The sequence below is a fragment of the Pleurodeles waltl genome, chromosome 2_2 (assembly GCF_031143425.1).
Source record: "Pleurodeles waltl isolate 20211129_DDA chromosome 2_2, aPleWal1.hap1.20221129, whole genome shotgun sequence".
Taxonomy (NCBI): Eukaryota; Metazoa; Chordata; class Amphibia; order Caudata; family Salamandridae; genus Pleurodeles; species Pleurodeles waltl.
In genome coordinates, this window is record NC_090439.1 from 1,099,724,814 (window position 1) to 1,099,738,814 (window position 14,001).

The window sequence follows — 14,001 nt, forward strand, 5'->3', positions numbered from 1 at the left end:
CGGGAGGAACATCAGCACTAGAGAAAGCTCAGAAATTTAGGGACCTGTCAATTGAAATCCCACCAAGCTAAAAAATATGAGCATCACCCCCTGAACGCTCTAAGTACCATTCAAGCTCACTGTGGGCCCTTGTACCATGAAGCTCGATTACTTTGTACTACTGCGGGCTATTTCATAGCATCACCAAGTACTTAAGGCTGCTAGATCATTCCATGTCAACATGACTGCCCATTGACCTGACAGGACGAATGCCATATAAGCCAAGTTCATGAAATTCTCGAGGACCGGTACCCTGCAGATTCATGGCAGCATCACTGCATCAGAAGAAGATTTCTGCTTCCACCAATGGGAAACTGTCTTGTTCAGCAGATGCCGCGTGCTGGAGCCTCATTGGTGCTTGATGATAGCACTATTTACCAGAATACATTGTGCAGAACACATCCTGCCCTGCACGCAGCCTCTCCCAGGGAAGCACGTGGTATTTGTCCATTTGCAACAAAATCTAAAATATGAGTGGAACCAACCAGTGGAATTTATTTCATTGTGGAGAGCGTGATGCAGGGCATTCTCACTTTCGTAAAATCACCATAAAAAATGTGAGGCTTCTGCACCAAGAACCAGGCTCCTAACTCTTAATAAAGCACATTGTTTAAACTGCATTGAAAACGGGGGGTAAACCCCCCACTGAAAAAGTGGATTCTTGCAAAAAAAAAATGGCTAAAACATACAATGCTTGCTCATAGCTGGACGACCAAACTATCTAGCGGCATGTAAAAAATACCCTGAATAAAATAAGATGATGGCAACACAAAAGGATGATGGACGGAGTTCTAAAAGTGCTCAAACTGGGGTGGCATGGTGATCAAAAGAACGATGGGTTTAACCCAGATCTGTGACTGGGGGGAGTGTTTGAAAAGCTTCAGCACTCCGTCCATCATTCTTTTGTGTTGCTAAAATAAGATAATGCCCAACAACATTAGAATGTACAGCTTTATTATATGGTCGATTGTGCCACACACGCAAATTCTGTCACTGTTTCGAAGTGTCCTTGTGTCAGAACAAAAATCGTCTGTTGCGTTGGTTCAATTACGGCCATTGAAGGAGACTTCAGCTCCCAGAATGCAACGACAAATGACAGCCAAGGACTGGGAACATGTAAGGTTTTCGCGTCCCCAAAGTATAAGAAGAATAAACATCGACAGTTACATTCCCCTTGGCCTACACCGGTAGGCCGTAGGTCGGAAAGTCGTTTTATGCTGTGCGGGAACATTGCAGCTTCAGAACGTTCAACTGTGGCGAAAACTAAGTACACTCCTTAAATTCCGTGTAGCGCCTAAAGGCAATTCGGCTCACAGTGTGCACTACAGAAAAATACATCACCCATTCCAGCATTTCTACCTGTGAATGAATGGGACATCTCACCTTGCTCCAGGCACAGGGCAGCTGCCAGGAAGGGGAGCAGAAAAGGCTTCATCTCCAGGGGACTGCTGGGCGCGAGGACCGTCCGGCTGCCTGTCCTGCGTGCACCCTCGCCACAGACTCAATGCGCAGAGCAGAAATCACCAGCACTGAGAGAGCACGAGCGTGAAGAACCGGATAGTCGGGTGATCCGCGCCAGCGCGCGCTAACACTGGCGCGACCCGCCCAGGCGCTTCACGTTTCGGCACTTGAAGGCCAGGGATTAGGGTACCGCTTGCCTTGCCAGGCCGTGCCAGTGATGATGTCCTGCGGGTCTGATTGCGCTTCAGGTACCAGCTGCCCTCGGCACGTCTGCAGAGCTCAAACATTTCCCAGGCCCATGCCCGAGAAGTTAACCAGACCCCCCCCCCCCCCCCTTTTTTTTTTGTTGCATACTGAGACTTGCAGTCCTGTTTATCCCATGATAAAATCAGGACCAGACACTCTTGAGAGTTCTGCGCAGGACCCCTCCATTTTCGCAGAACACTGTTTTATTTAACTTCATTTTAATTTCCATTTCTACATAAAACAGAAGCATAACAAAGCAACGGGAGGAAAAGCCCACTGCAGTACCAAGCGTTCTGATTTTTAAAAGTGTGACTTGTGCACAATGGAGGAAAGTTTTGAGCATCTTAGAGAAGAAAGTCCGTTTTTTCACCTGTGGTATAGCGCAATTTAGGCTCCATCCTTTACAAGCCTGTCATTGCGCAAATATTCATTTATATTTGACATTATGTTGACTGTGTTTTAATAAAATTAACGTGTGCTACTTAAAAGCATTAATGAAATGTAACTACAGGAAGACTGAAGCTTTATAAATGTTCACACTAATGTTCATATAAAATGCTTCCATGTATTTGTTATTCAGGTTTTACATTACATTTACATTTAAAGTTGCATTTGTTGAGGTAACCTATTTTTTTTCTCACGTTTGCATTATGAAAGGTTTAAAGTGCATATGTACAACCATGTAATCGGAATGCACATTTAATGATGAGTTAAAGTTAGCATGTCTTAGTTCTGAAATGCATTCCTGTGTGGATATTGTGTCTTTCTTTACTGGTGCCTTTCAAGGTCTCATTAGCTAGAGAAAAGGAGTTTGGTTTAATGTATTAGCTTTACTGATAGCAAGTCAGGAGAAGAGAAAGTCTTGGTACGAGATGTGGTATTCATTGTGCTGGGAATGTGGGATGTTCAAGGTCGCGAAGACAGTTCAAATTTCCTTGGGATGAGAAACCTGGGTGATGTTACAATTTACGAGATGGATGAAAATTCCATTGGCCACTGAAAGGGAGGGGAACATTCCACTGATGTTAAAGGTTCTGTTTGTTTTAATTAATGCATACACTGTTAAAAGTTATGGCAGATTCCATATTGTGAGGCCAGTTTTTTTTGTGCCCCAGCACTGGGAATGCCCGATTACAATAAAGCTTTTATTCTTTTCTGCAGTGAGAGGGAGGGCTGCACTTTCTCAGGGCTTACAAAGATGCATGGGAATATTAGATGCCCTGAGGCCTACTTTTCTGCTACTCTTGACCTTGTAGCTGCAGGACTGCCGCCTGTCTTAAAGCCGTGGCTGATGTAGGTGTCAGTATAGAATATTGCAAAAGCATTGTGATGGGGCAACCTTTAACTATCCTTGTCACACATTCAGTTGATATATTGTTGACATATACTCATACACAGCAATTTACCAACAGCCGCTTGACAAAGTATGAGCAGATTATATGGGCTGCGGACAATGTCACCCTTAAACGATATGCTACCCTGAATCCTACCATGCTTAAGCCTCTTCCAGAGAATGAAAATGATGATGGGGCGGTTGAGTATAATTGTCTTAATGTCACTGAACTATGCACCAAACCGAGACCGATATACAGGATGAACCACTGGTGAGTCCAATTATATACTGCATGTGGGAGGTGGGGTCTTTTCTAACGAACAATGAGGAAAACTTGAGAGCTGCCTATGCTATCTGTCCTGTCTCAGGAGTAGTGGAAGCCTCCTGGCCTCGAGGGGTGTTCTCTGCACAAGTGGCTGAATTAATAGCTCTTACTAGAGCTTGCTGTGTCTGCGACCAGCTGAGAGTGACTATATTTATAGATAGTCAGTATGGGTTGGTGTTGTTCACAACGTCTGATAGTTATGGTCACATTGTGGTTTTATTACCTCATGTGGATCTCTGATTAGTAATGTCATGTAGCTACTTGATGCATTAGAACTGCCTGTACAAATTGCGGTTGTGAAGTGCTCAGCTCACCGCAGTGGTGGTGACTATGTAACAGTGGGCAACCATTATGCTGATGAGGTCACACAGTATGGGTGCATATGGGTCACGAACATTCAGTGGCGAGTCTGCAAATAAGTCTGAAGGTGAGACCAACTGTAACCTTTTGTTGACAACAACTGATACCTGGAAAGAAGTGAAGAGATTGCAGGAAGAAGTGACAGAAGCAGAACAGCAGTGATCCAAACAGAAAAACAGGATTGTAGCCTCATGAGATAATCATAGAGAGAGCCATAAGACTGCCTGCAGTGCCTACAAATGGGCTTGTGAACATTACAGATGACCTGGTTCTTGACTATTGCAAGGGACTAGCTGATGTGATCTGTTCTCTGTCCCACCACACTGAAGATGTTGCCGCCACTCCAAGTCTGGAGCAGTGCCATGACCTCAGTCCTGGCAACTGGGTTTTTTAATGAATAAACAGGTTCAGACGACATGTCTGGAGCCTAGGTGGCATGGACCATGCCAAGTTATCCTACTGATGAACACTGTTGTCAAGTGTTAGGGGTCTTCCTGACTGGATTCACATGTAGAGTGGAGTGTCCTCTCGGTGATGTGACAGTACCTCTTCCTGAAGTACAAGCCACAAATGAGAGACAGCAAGAGGAGGGTGCACAGCCTGAGGAGGGTCTTGATGAATTAACAATTGAGGAGTCTTGGCATGAACAGCTACGTGAGCCAGACTCAGACCGGGCCTAGTGCTCTTTCACACCGAGTAGAGACTAAGGACAGTTGGCCACAAAGGCAAGAAAGAGAGAAATTAAGATTGTCAACAGAACAAGCACTGAGTACTGTCCCGGAGGATACTGAGAATTCTGATCTGAGTGACAGAGATAGTGATCAGTCTGTACTCAGGAAATCAAAAAGAGCTAGAGTGCCATGTCAGAGGTACTCATCCCCTGAATGGACAAACTTTGCTGATAAAACTGGCAAGGAGGAAACTCGTAACTTGAAAGACAAAGGTAAAATCCTAGTTGAGCCTTAGTGATGTTGAGTTGCAACCTGAACTGAGTTCGAACTTGTACTCTCATTGAATGAACTGGTTTGCAAATTTTGACATGATCAGTTGAACTGAACTTTGACTTGTAAATAATTAAAAGGGCATTGTTTAAAATAATTAAGAAGAGTCCCAAGGCCTGAGGCAGCAGAAGGAGCAATTGGGTGTTATGTAGAAGTACAGAGCAGGGCTAAGGAAATCTTATGAAGATTTTGTACATAATTTCATTGCACATATCATGAATTTTGTTTTGCTGTCTTGCACAAGTAGAAACCTATGGAGAAGACTGTTTGCTGCTTTCTATTCAACAGTCTGATTCTAGGAAAGTTATGGAAACTAATAACACAAATAGACATAGATATATATTAGTAGAAATGTTGTTTGTCACTATTGTAGTATTATTTGTTCTTCTTGTAGGACTATCTGCACCCAGACCTTCCATAGTAGTTAAGCCTAAATGTAGCTTTAGCCCTTTGACCCTGAGTCGTATGGATAACAACTGACATGCACTGGATTATAAGTCTTTGTATGTAGATGCATTTAAAGGAGATTACTCTTCAAATGCTTATTTCAAATTGCTTTATGAATATGTTGACACTATGGAGGCAAGGGACTGCTATTTCTGTACACAGATTCCTGCATCAGCAGCAGAGGGAATTACCTATCACTATATTATTCTTACGTATGGTGTTACGTGTAGCCTTCTGATAAGTCTGTTTTATGGGACAGGACATTTCCAATATTATTTCTTGAATTATGATTTGGTATTTACTGAAGTTCCTTTTGTTGAAGCACTTCCATGCTGAGACAATGGAGACAGTTGGGAGTTTTCCTAATCCGTTTAAGACACTGGACATGGCTTATGCTCATAGGCACAATCTGATATGTTCTTTAGCTGAAGTTGAGAAGAAGTTTTTGGATTCAGTAGAAGACAGAGAAGAGAGCAATAGATGAAAGGGGTGAAAACAGGATGTGATCAGAAGTATAAGGGACAGTGGGATGAAGAAGAAGTTAAACACAGATTTGGGAGTCATGTCTGCACCACATTTAGACCTGCAAAATAAAGGGAAATTATGTGTGAGTAGGAATTAATCTTCCCTTAACAAATCTTTCAGGGGTAAGAGTGAGCATGACCATGATTTCAATTATAGAGATACTTGACTAGCATTTATGGGAGCACATGATCCTGTTATTTATGGAGTTATTTTGTTTGTGGGTTGAGTGTACTTCAAATTGCCCAAGGGATGGTATGAGGTACATGTGTTTTAGATTTTGTTTTTCCCAAAGATTTATCATCCGGAGCATTTGAATGATCATGTATGGCAAACAGAACCTAGAACCAAATGAGGTGCAAGTGGTGCTGAGATTGTGGGAGACATTTTTGGTGCAGTGATTCCAAATGTGGCTGTGATCTTGAATGATCTCAAAATTAGAAAGTTTTCCACCAGAGTAGATAAGTTGTCAACGAGTACAGCAAGCTCCCTACTGGCTGTAGACACTGAAATGACAGTTATAAGACCCATAGCTTCACAGAATTGTCTTGCTTTAGACATCATTTTCACAAAGGCGGATGGAGTCTGTAAGACATTAAAGGTCCAGCAATGCTCCAGCTACAGCCTGGACAAGAAAGAGGGCCTAAAGAAATACATTAAAACATTACAGACCTGAAAGAAGGTTTACAGGAATTGGAAGCTACAGACGTTTGGGAAGCAATTGGAGATGGGTTTCTAGGATTGGCTGAAGGTTTTAAAACCTTGGAAGTGGATTAATGGGTTCTATCTTGAGACCTCTTATCGCTATTGCCAACTGTGTGATATGTTTGTTCATTACTTTCAAGGGATACAGATATGTAAAGGAAAAAGAAGGCAAGACAACAATCAACAGGATTGAAAGGGACTAGTACAGATATAAAAATTGAAGACAGTCAATGTATATTCTATAATGATCTGAAACATCTGGAAAATACTAGATGAGAGGCGTTGCAAACATATGGCTTTGACTTGATCTCACCTCATACAGATTCATATATGTGTTATTGTGATGGCTTACATCACCATCAAATGGGGGATTGGATTAGCGCAATTTAGACTCCATCCTTTACACGTCAGTCATTGCGCAAATATATATTTATATTTGACATTATATTTACTGTGTGTTGCATTAATGAAATGTAACCACTGAAAGCCTGAAGCTTTATAAACATGCACACTAATGTTCACTTAAAATGCTTTCATATATTTATTATTCATGTTTTAGATTCACACTTTAAGTTGCATTTGTTGAAGTAACATGTATTTTCTTCTTCACATTCGCATTTAGTATGAAAACTTTAAAGTGCATAAGTATAACCATGTATTTGAAATGCACAATTTATGATGAGTTAAAGTTAGCATGACTAAAGTCCTCAGTTCTGAAATGCATTTCTGTTTGGATAGCGTGGCTTCCTTTGCCGGTACTTTTCAAGAACTCATTTAGCTAGAGAAAAGGAGTTTAGTTTAATGTAGCTTTACTGATAGTAAGGCCAGAGAAGAGGTGGTCTTGGCACAAGACGTGAAAATTTAATGAGCAGGTAAAGTCTCCTATTCTTCGTACCAGGAACGGGGGACGTTTAAGGTCGCAGAGACTGTTCGAATTTCTGTGTGATGAAAAACCTGAGTGATGTTACAATTTACGTGAGCGATGAAAATCTCATTGGCCCCTGAAATGAATGAATGCATGCATTGTTAGGAGTAAAAGCAGGTTCCCTTTAGACTTCGAGGGGACCAGGCCTCTCTGATTACTTTATTCTTACAAGTGTGAAGCTTTATGCTAAACACTTATTCCTTTTCAGAAGACTTCTACTCAAGTCTTCACTATGCTGATACCTTCTTGCACTCTCAATTTGCCCTAAGTAACTCTCCACCCATTCTTAAGCCTTTATTCCAACCATCCCTGGTCTTTATTGTGGGGACAAATGGGATTCACAGAAAATTTAATTGTTTATTATTGCTTACTCCCTAGTGTGTCTCGATCAACATAAAAAGGTCAAACGGAAGAGAGTGTAACATCACGGTCCTGCCTGCTCTCACCTGCATTGACCATCTGAAAATCTACATGCACGAGTGAGGTCATTCGGTGGTCTTTAGATAAATTGACAGAGGTAAACCTGTCAGACTGTTGGCTACTCCTTCCTGGTCACTACATCATTTGAGTAATCAATTTGAATAATTTGTGCACCTTCCTGTGGTTCAAGAGCAGGCACCCCTGTTGTCCTACGTGATACTGCATCAGGCCTATATGTACTCAGAAACACTTTTAGATCTTGTGCAAACTGTTCACTCTTTAGGTGTTTCTGGATTCCAGCCTGGGAAGCTAGGGATCCATTAACATCAATTAGGAGTAAACAGAAGTAGCGGCTTCTATCCCTCGCTTGCCCTTAGGTTCAAGTAACACTGCCCTTTCTACCACCATCCTCTGTGGTCAAGAAGAGAGCGACAAGAAAAGGAAGTATTGAGTGCTTCAAGAGTATCAGACAGGAGACAACGCCTTAGTCTTCATTCTGAATAGTGTACTGGCTACGGATCTGCTGAAAGCCACCTGAGATGGTGACCTTGCCAGCTAGATACGCAGGGGTGCCAGTTATGATGCCTTTGTAGGTGATGTAGAAGGCTTTGACGGTGGTGCAGGCAATATGGGTGGGGTGATGTTTTCATGATTCTTCAGGTCCTTGAAGAGGTGTGCTGTAGGAGGACCATAAGGGAGCCCACTTTAGAAACTGCTAGGTATGTGGAGCAGGGTGTTGACACCTGATTGTGTGAATAACTGGAAAACAAAAACTTTGAAACCACATTGAACGAAACCAAATCATGGATAACCAACTTTAAGGTAAGACAATGTTAAGGAAATACAAAAAAGTTGAAAATTATTGGAAACATTTTAATGGAAAATAATATTAAGGAAAAATCCAAAATTACATTAAGGGCCTGATCTAGATTTCTGTGCATGCATAAAATATAATCAGATTTATATTTCAGAGGACAGGCTATCCTTCACCGTTGTGATGGAGTAACCCATCCGCCAAAATCCAAATTAATCCCTAAATGTGGGTGAAGTGTAGCACTGCTCGGGTTTTTTTGTTTAGGGATGGGTAATGTTTAGAGTAATGAGGGTCTGTAGAGATCAGGGGCATAGAAAGAGGTTTTTAGAGTTCAACGATGGGTGGCTTTGGAGAGGTGGTGATGACTTTTTAGAGTTGATGGATGAGTGGTGTTTAAGTCTGCAAGGTGTTTTTAGGTTTCAGGGATGGTTGGCGGGCTCTGTTTTTCTTTCAGCTGACTTTGTGCTCCTCATTTATTCAAGTTGTGCATATTCCTCTCTAGTGAAATTGATTACTGGGCTGTGCTTGTCGAACAAATAAAGGGTAAAATCAAATTGTATTTTTAGCAAGATTGACAATTGTGCAAGTAATGTGCAAATGTGCAAGTAATCTTATGTGAAATCCCATGCATGTAATTTTGCGACATAATCTATGTACCAAGAAGTCACATTGCAAAATTCCCATGTGCAGGGAGCTACAACATGGGTCATCAAACTACGATCCATGCATTTGCACATTCAAATGAAAAAAAAAGAAAAGCGTTAGTGTCTATCAAAGGAACAGGTCCTGCTTTTAAAATAAAAATATCTCCTGTTTGAGAAGACATTGGGCGAGCACACAGCAGTATCCTGGAACAATGCCTGCTCCCTCTGAGGCCACCAACACGATTCTCACATGGACAGCTTCCCCTTTGCAAATCAGTTTCCACCCCAACATACTGTTCCTAATTAAGGAAGGGGAAGCCTATTGTACTTCTACTCCTATTTGTCATTACAAAAGGGTCAAAAAGCCTATTTTATAAGTTGGGAAGACTTTTCAGACTCGTAAAAGTGTTTTTGTACATTGTGGAAAGCCCTTTTACAGATGCACAGCCTGTGATTTTGTGTATGGGCAAGCTGCTGCTGCAAAAGGGCTTTGAACGTCAGGCTCATAGTTCTTATCTCAAAAAGTAAAAAGTTTAAAAGGGGGACAGCTATGTAATCATTTATAGTTCTGAAGTAGTCGTAAGCCTACGGCAGCTTCTTCAGGTCAAAATTGCTTCAGTGAAGATGTGATTAAAACAAATCCTACAGGTTCTGCTTGAATGTGGCAGTACTACACAACTTCTTTGGCCTGTTTTTTCAGGGTGGGTTCTTAAGTGTACAAGACCCTCAAGCAATGTCAAGGGAGCATCCTTAGCACATGACATGGTCTCCTGCTTCTATCACTCAAGAAACTAAATATTCCACTCAGGCAACACAAAGAGGGTCCATCTTCTTCTTGACTGTCTGAGTCAATTTTTGTGGCTAGCAACTGGTCGTTCCAGACTCACTAGACCAGCCCTCAGCTTCTAGGCACTAGCCTTTCAGCAGCTTAAACTAAATTCAACATAGGGATCCTCTGTTGTAGTCCGGTTCTTCACGTACTTGCAACTTTAAACCATCAACATTGGTAAATTTCAGTCCTTTAGAGTTAAAACTGTTACATGCAACATGTTTGGAAACTTATCTCATGTCTCACATAGTCCAGAATTACATTATCTGCACTTTGTTTCCCCACAGAAACTAGATCTCCTCAGTCTAGAACAAAGGCAGCTCACATGTGCCTGTGAACTTACTGGCACAGGAATCCAACAGGGAAAAAAGACCAGCACGCTGTGGCTCATACCTTACCTTAGAAATTGCCCATGGCAAGAATGCAGCACTTTGTTCACACGTAATTTTATTATGATGTTCTTAATTCTCCTGGCTAGAGTTAGGAGAAACTCTCTCCACGCTACTTCCCAATGGCACCTGCTTTCTCCGAAGAGCTCAGTGGTCCTGGCAGAAGGTCACAGGAGTAATTAACATGCGCCTTATTGCATTAAGCTCTTTGTCCAATAAAAACGCCTACATTATATAATGTGTTTCTCACTCACAATTATGTGCTTTAAATTCAATTTGACTTATGATAAATCGGATTAGTAAATTCGAATTTAGGTGATCAAAGAAGGACCAATCATTTATTGTGCCACAAACGAGCTTTAATATTCCTGAGAGTTCATGTCTGTTTGGAAGGTAAACATTGGTTGACAACAAACAGCTGCCAAGTATCTGGCATGTACAAAATGTTGCTTAGACATTTAGCAAGTATTAAGCTTACACTAAGTTTTAAACAGTGCAAATGAGAGTGAAAACACAGCTCATGCGCTCCCTATTCCAGTTGTCAGTTCTATCTGGGTCTAATAGATTAGTGGGCTAATGCAGTCATTGCAGGGATCTGTCAATTACCCCTTGGTCACAAGTCCAAATCCGAGGGTTCTCATCATTCTGAGGGCAACAAAAGGAGTACCTTTCAAATTGGTAAAATAATAATCTATTATTCTGATAGATACTTCTAACCACAGGTTTCTCACCTTTTTACTGTCCTCCTAGCACCAGACTAGAGAGGGAGAATGTTTCTGCAGTGCAGATTGTGATAGTATTTTGAAATACAAGTGGTCTGTGCTGAGAGGATCACACAGTGAATGATACCAAAATAGTGTGGGCAACTGTTTAAAAAAATATGACAAAGGAATAATGTAAAATAATAGTTATCAGAGCAATTCTCCAGTCTAAGGATGCAAACAGTCCAAAAATGTAATGTTCACATTGTCAAAGTCGTTTGCAGCATTTTGACTATATCTCATTTGTGGATCAACATCAGTACTACCAGTATTTGAGTGATGGAGACTAGCAGTTAAGGGAAAATTAAAAAAAAAAAAAAACATTTTTAAAACTTGGAAAACATTTTTGCTGTATGGATAGTCACAAAAAAGTTATCCAGGAAGTAAGTCTGAAAAGATGTATAGAAAATTGATAAAAAACATGAATATGAAACCAAGCAATTAATTTGGTGTGGTAACTGTAACCACAGTGATCAGAAGTGCAGAGAGAAATGGGAAAATAGCTTACTGACAAAGGAAATCAGAAAATTCATAAGTTAGGTGAGGCACAGATTCCAGAATCCATAAAAATGATATCCTGAAAAAAAAGGTTACAATGTAAAAATGTCAAAAGGATCAACGTTCAAGGAATGGAAAAACTCGCAAATGCAAGCGAAGGCGTTTACCGAAAGGTAGGAGTTTCTGCACAGCAGTTCATACCATAGTCATCAGATCGCATCCCATGCACCATCCTGCACGATCGAAGATGGGTACGTGACACAATCAAGTGGCAAAATGGCTGCCCAGGCACATGGCATTCATGAAAATAGAAGAGGTATTGATGACGGGGGGAAAAAGATTAGAAAAATTAAAGTAAAAAAAAAAATAGAATAGCTGTATTGAGATTAATTGGGATGCTTATGTATTTTGAAAAAAAGGCCGGAATGGAGTCGCCCATTTTCTACTCCTGCCAGGGCCAACTCTTGGATGCTGCTGGACTGTGAAAGGGGGCAGAATTACTATTCCCAACTCTAGCCAGTGCCAACTCGAGAAAGGCGCTGAACCTGGGTTCATATGCTATACAGACAAAAATACTTCTATTGGTTGAGTAATACATTATTTGTTTGGTTATACAATATATCTTATACCAAACTACTTACATGAATAAATCACTTACAATAGTAAGAGGAAACACACGGAGACCTGAGCAGTTCAATTACTAAAAATTAAATGAAAGTTTAAAATGTAAAGTATGGAAATCATTTCCAAGAATTAAACATTAAGGTGCTCCATAGGTGGTAAGTCAAAAGAAAAGGTAATAATGATATGCATCAAGAAGAAAGTAAGTCAACCTTATACACAAACCATCCAATTCTTCAATACGCCTGTCCAATATGTACAAATCTATGGTCACTCCTTAATAGGCTAAGTACATCAGTCTTGTCTTTAGTTTACCCAGGAACCAAAATTAATTATAAAAGGTTAGATGTAAGACTGTCGATATTTTGACCCTATTAACAAACATATGCTCTCTTTTCATCATAGCGGGTCTTCATCAGGACTGTATATGGGACAGCCTGTATATCAAAATATATCATATCAGACCTCATGTATCAAAAACTCCTCTATAAAAAATCCTCAAAGTCAATAGTGCTGTCAAGATATGACTAGCCTGGAAGCATTGTTGGGATATGTGTGGCCTTGTCTCCCATGAAAAATATTCCACTGAAAACAGTGAGTTATCATGGGTCTAACTGATATATAAATGTACTGTAGTGGTTCTATGTAAAAAGTCACCCATGTCTATAAGTAGGCGATTCCTCATTGCATCCAAAAAGAACGACATAAATTGCTCATCGGGCATATCCTCTGAAACCCCTGTCATTGTGTAAAGTGAGCCTTTGGCTTAGCTCTACAAAGTTTCTTTTCAGACCCACGGGTGACACAAGTAAAATTAGTTCAGTGCACCAGCCCTGAATACGAAAACAGGTTATTGTAGCCCTGCAGAACTCTACCCTATACATAAATGAGGTGTGGTTAGTGCTTTTGGGTTACTAACAGGGAGAAGTGGTAATCCAAATGATCATTCATTAATGATTTACATACTCTAGATCATTATAAACGGAGTATGTATTTCAACATACTTATTTTAAATTAGTTATTTTAAAATTCCGAGATCTAGTGGATATAATATTAGTAACATCAAAGAAGATAATAAAAAACAGAAAAGCTTTTCAATAAAAGTGAAAACAGGGAATATCACAGTATCACAATTTATAGCCCCTACACCTTCACTGTGCTATCTCTAAATCCTATGCTAGTTCTAGCAGATGAAAATAATAAGCCGGAGTTTCAGAGGTGGTGACCATAGCTGAAGAATAGGGTTTGTTGTTTGTTTCGAATAGGTTGTCAGCTATTTCAAGCACAAGACCAAGTGCTAGGAGATTGTGTCTGTGTAAGAACACAATCCTGGCACCAGTTCTTGAAGGCAGAATAGAATGCTTCACAGAGCCTTGGGGAGTCTTGCTGGAGGCTTCGTCTGTCGGGATGGAATCTGGTACTGTGCTCATCTGTATCTGCAGTCTGCATCTGTGACCTGGATGAAGTTTTTCTCCTAAATAAGTGGACAAGAGTTAGTCCTCTTATATTGTATCTTATCTTAGGTGGAATTTGCAATGTCACATTTGGAATGTTTTGACATAATCATATACCTCAGTGGATGTACTAATAAGGTAAAAATACATAAATATAAACTACATTGTTTGGGTTATGGGTGTTATTTGATCTTGAAAAAGGCACCC

The 14,001-nt window shown here is 40.6% G+C and overlaps 1 protein-coding gene across 2 annotated transcripts in view; it reads right to left on the reverse strand.

Annotated features, from left to right (window-relative positions):
- LOC138282877 (ly6/PLAUR domain-containing protein 2-like) overlaps window positions 1-14,001 on the reverse strand; it is a 234,618-nt gene that overhangs the window by 152,063 nt on the left and 68,554 nt on the right. The window contains exon 1 of one of the 2 annotated variants that reach the window (XM_069220868.1): window positions 1,423-1,596. The exons of the other annotated variant lie outside the window; for it this stretch is intronic. Within the exon in view, the coding sequence (XP_069076969.1) occupies window positions 1,423-1,474 (52 nt within the window). The 5' untranslated portion in view covers window positions 1,475-1,596. Of the gene's footprint in view, window positions 1-1,422; window positions 1,597-14,001 lie in introns of those variants that run through there. 2 annotated transcript variants of the gene reach the window in all.